Genomic DNA, 2500 nt, shown 5'->3' on the forward strand with positions numbered 1-2500 from the left:
AAAACACTTCTCCAAGGCGCAAACCAACAAGCTTCCAACTTGGAAGGCTCAGGTTCCAAGTTGGAAGGTTGTTGGTTTGCGCCTTGGAGAAGTGTTGGAGCGGGGTGTCAGGTCGCCGAATGTCTCAGTACTCCTTGTCAGTTTTGTGCCATTTTGTCGTACTTGCTGGCTGTATAAGATCTGGTTACGTTGGTGGACAGTTTGTCATAACTCGTAACATTTTGTCCTTTTCCTTTCTTCATCATAACGATATTGGCTCACCATCCGAGTTCAAACATGTACATGTAGTAGTATTTGTGTAAAACACGTGACTAGTGATTCATGCTCAACAGCTCGTAGTAAAACATGACGAAGAAAACTATGAAAACTCACCTCGACATCAAACTCCGCCAGAAAATTGATGTCCATGTTTGGCATATCAAAATTCATAACGCCATAGTCGCTCTCAGAATCTTCAGCGGTCACCAACTCCTCATTCTTCTGTAGGGTCTTCAAAAAATTGACTCTCCCCTTCAATTCGACATTCTGCATACAACAATAAACGCACAAGGAAGAGTAGTGGTCGCCTTGTTTACAATGACAGATGGTCGAATAGAAGTAGGCATGCTCTGCTGACACGAGAACTCGAGAATGAGATATCTGTTACTAGCTCTCTTTGTCGCTTCTCTTGCTTGAATCATCCTATAGGCCATTGTTGGCAATCACCCATATCTCTACATTACTTGGCAGTCTCAACGACATACTAGGCGATAGTGATAGCTTCCAACCTCTCTTGTGTATAATGATAATTATAAAACATGGATAATAGGTCCAGTAGGACTCACCTCCTGAATCAATTTCTCCACTTCCGACTCCAAATTCTTGATATAGTCTTTCTCTCGTTCTCGTGATGCACGAGCAGATGCTTGATTTGCTAGTCTCCTACCAAAAAAGCATCGCACAGCAGAATAACCAATAAGAAATCTGGAATAAAGACTGAACTAAAATACTAATTGATTGAAGGAAATTCTTCAATGAAGCACATGCATCTGCGTAATCCACACCAGTCCAAATCAACAATAGGGAATTTAAAAACCGGACATTTTCGTTCCCTTCTCTTCATAGGCTCTTATAGGGAATACAGCAAAAATGACTAAGATAGTTAAACTATCTTAGTCATTAAAATAATAATATTATTAAAAAGAATTATACTTTAAATATTTAAGTACTTATTAAGAAAGTGTAAGGATTGCAATACACAGAACCAGCTGAAGAAACACTGTTGTCAACTGACTGCCGTCGCTGCCTTTTCAAATATGACTAAGACAGCAAATTATAACATGGGCAAAGCATTGAGGGACATAAACATCACCCTAGAAAAACATTTTCGGGTCAAAAACAGCATGAAGATGAAACTCTAATACTAACTAATTGAACGTACATGTATCCCCATTTTCGCTATATTCCCTTTAAGACCTCTAGCATGGAGAGAATGAACGAAAACGTTCGGTTCTAAACAAATTATAGTTTTCATTTGGACTAGTGTGGATTGCGCAGATGCATGCATCCATTTTTGGAATATACAGGGACATATAAAAGCCATCACACTAGCGCCTTTTTAAAACGGTCAAACCCATGTTCAATTGATGTTGATTGATTCTTCGTTTACCACTTTGACTAGCCTACGTCGTGTAGTAGGCTCCGGCGGATTATCCCGGCATAATAATGGGCATAATTTGGTATGATCAAGAGGGGTAAGTAGCAGCATTCGGCTTTGCCGAGATTCTTATCAACCACCACACCACACCGCTGCGCTCTCCGGCCGACCTCAACACGTTGCCACAGCACACCATCAGCAAAACGACACTTCAGTTGGTACTCTGCTCCTTCAGACAGCAGCTGTTTCGATCATCAGGATCTCGTCAGTGAAGGTTGATAATGTAGAATGGATAAACGATAGTGAACTTCACTCTTTTGTACCAAAAACAAGGTGGAAACATAATGGCACATCTTAGGCGCAAAAAGGGGGCACCATTATGACGCGAAGATTAAAGCGCGAAGATTAAGGCTAAGCAAAGGCGATAATGATAGACTACACTGAGGATACCAGTACTATAAAGTGTCTAAGTTAGAGTACGGTCATCTAGTGATGGCCAGGTGTGACTTCGATAGATGGCACAGCATAGGGCATGTAGCAACGCGAGATACCTCTGGGGCATTCACTCCGTCCACTCACTCACCACACAGCACAGCACCACACCATTGTCACGTCACAGCCATTCTTCAGTTGCCATGATAATGCCGTAGCTTAGCAATGAAGAGACGAAGTGACAAACACATGTTCACAAAGTATCATTCGCGAGGCCCATGAGGCATTCGCTCTTGACACTGCGCCATGGTTTGACATCCGCCTGTAGTTGAAATTAGAGCGTCACAGCCATTCCGAATCTTCCTTAAATGTCGCTGCCGAGTTTCCGTCGTTCTTCATTAGTCTCCTCGTCTCCACCATCGGCTGCTACTT

The 2500-nt window shown here is 42.2% G+C and overlaps 1 protein-coding gene across 1 annotated transcript in view; it reads right to left on the reverse strand.

The window, feature by feature from the left end:
• Positions 1-2500, reverse strand: part of LOC135814633 (UPF0746 protein DDB_G0281095-like) — an 11368-nt gene that overhangs the window by 4235 nt on the left and 4633 nt on the right. Inside the window, exons 2-3 of the mRNA XM_065327824.1 lie at positions 825-921; positions 373-525 (exon numbers count right to left, since the gene is read on the reverse strand). Coding sequence (XP_065183896.1) covers positions 373-525; positions 825-921 — 250 coding nt within the window. The remainder of the gene's footprint in view (positions 1-372; positions 526-824; positions 922-2500) is intronic.

Source organism: Sycon ciliatum, chromosome 1 (genome assembly GCF_964019385.1).
Source record: "Sycon ciliatum chromosome 1, ocSycCili1.1, whole genome shotgun sequence".
Taxonomy (NCBI): Eukaryota; Metazoa; Porifera; class Calcarea; order Leucosolenida; family Sycettidae; genus Sycon; species Sycon ciliatum.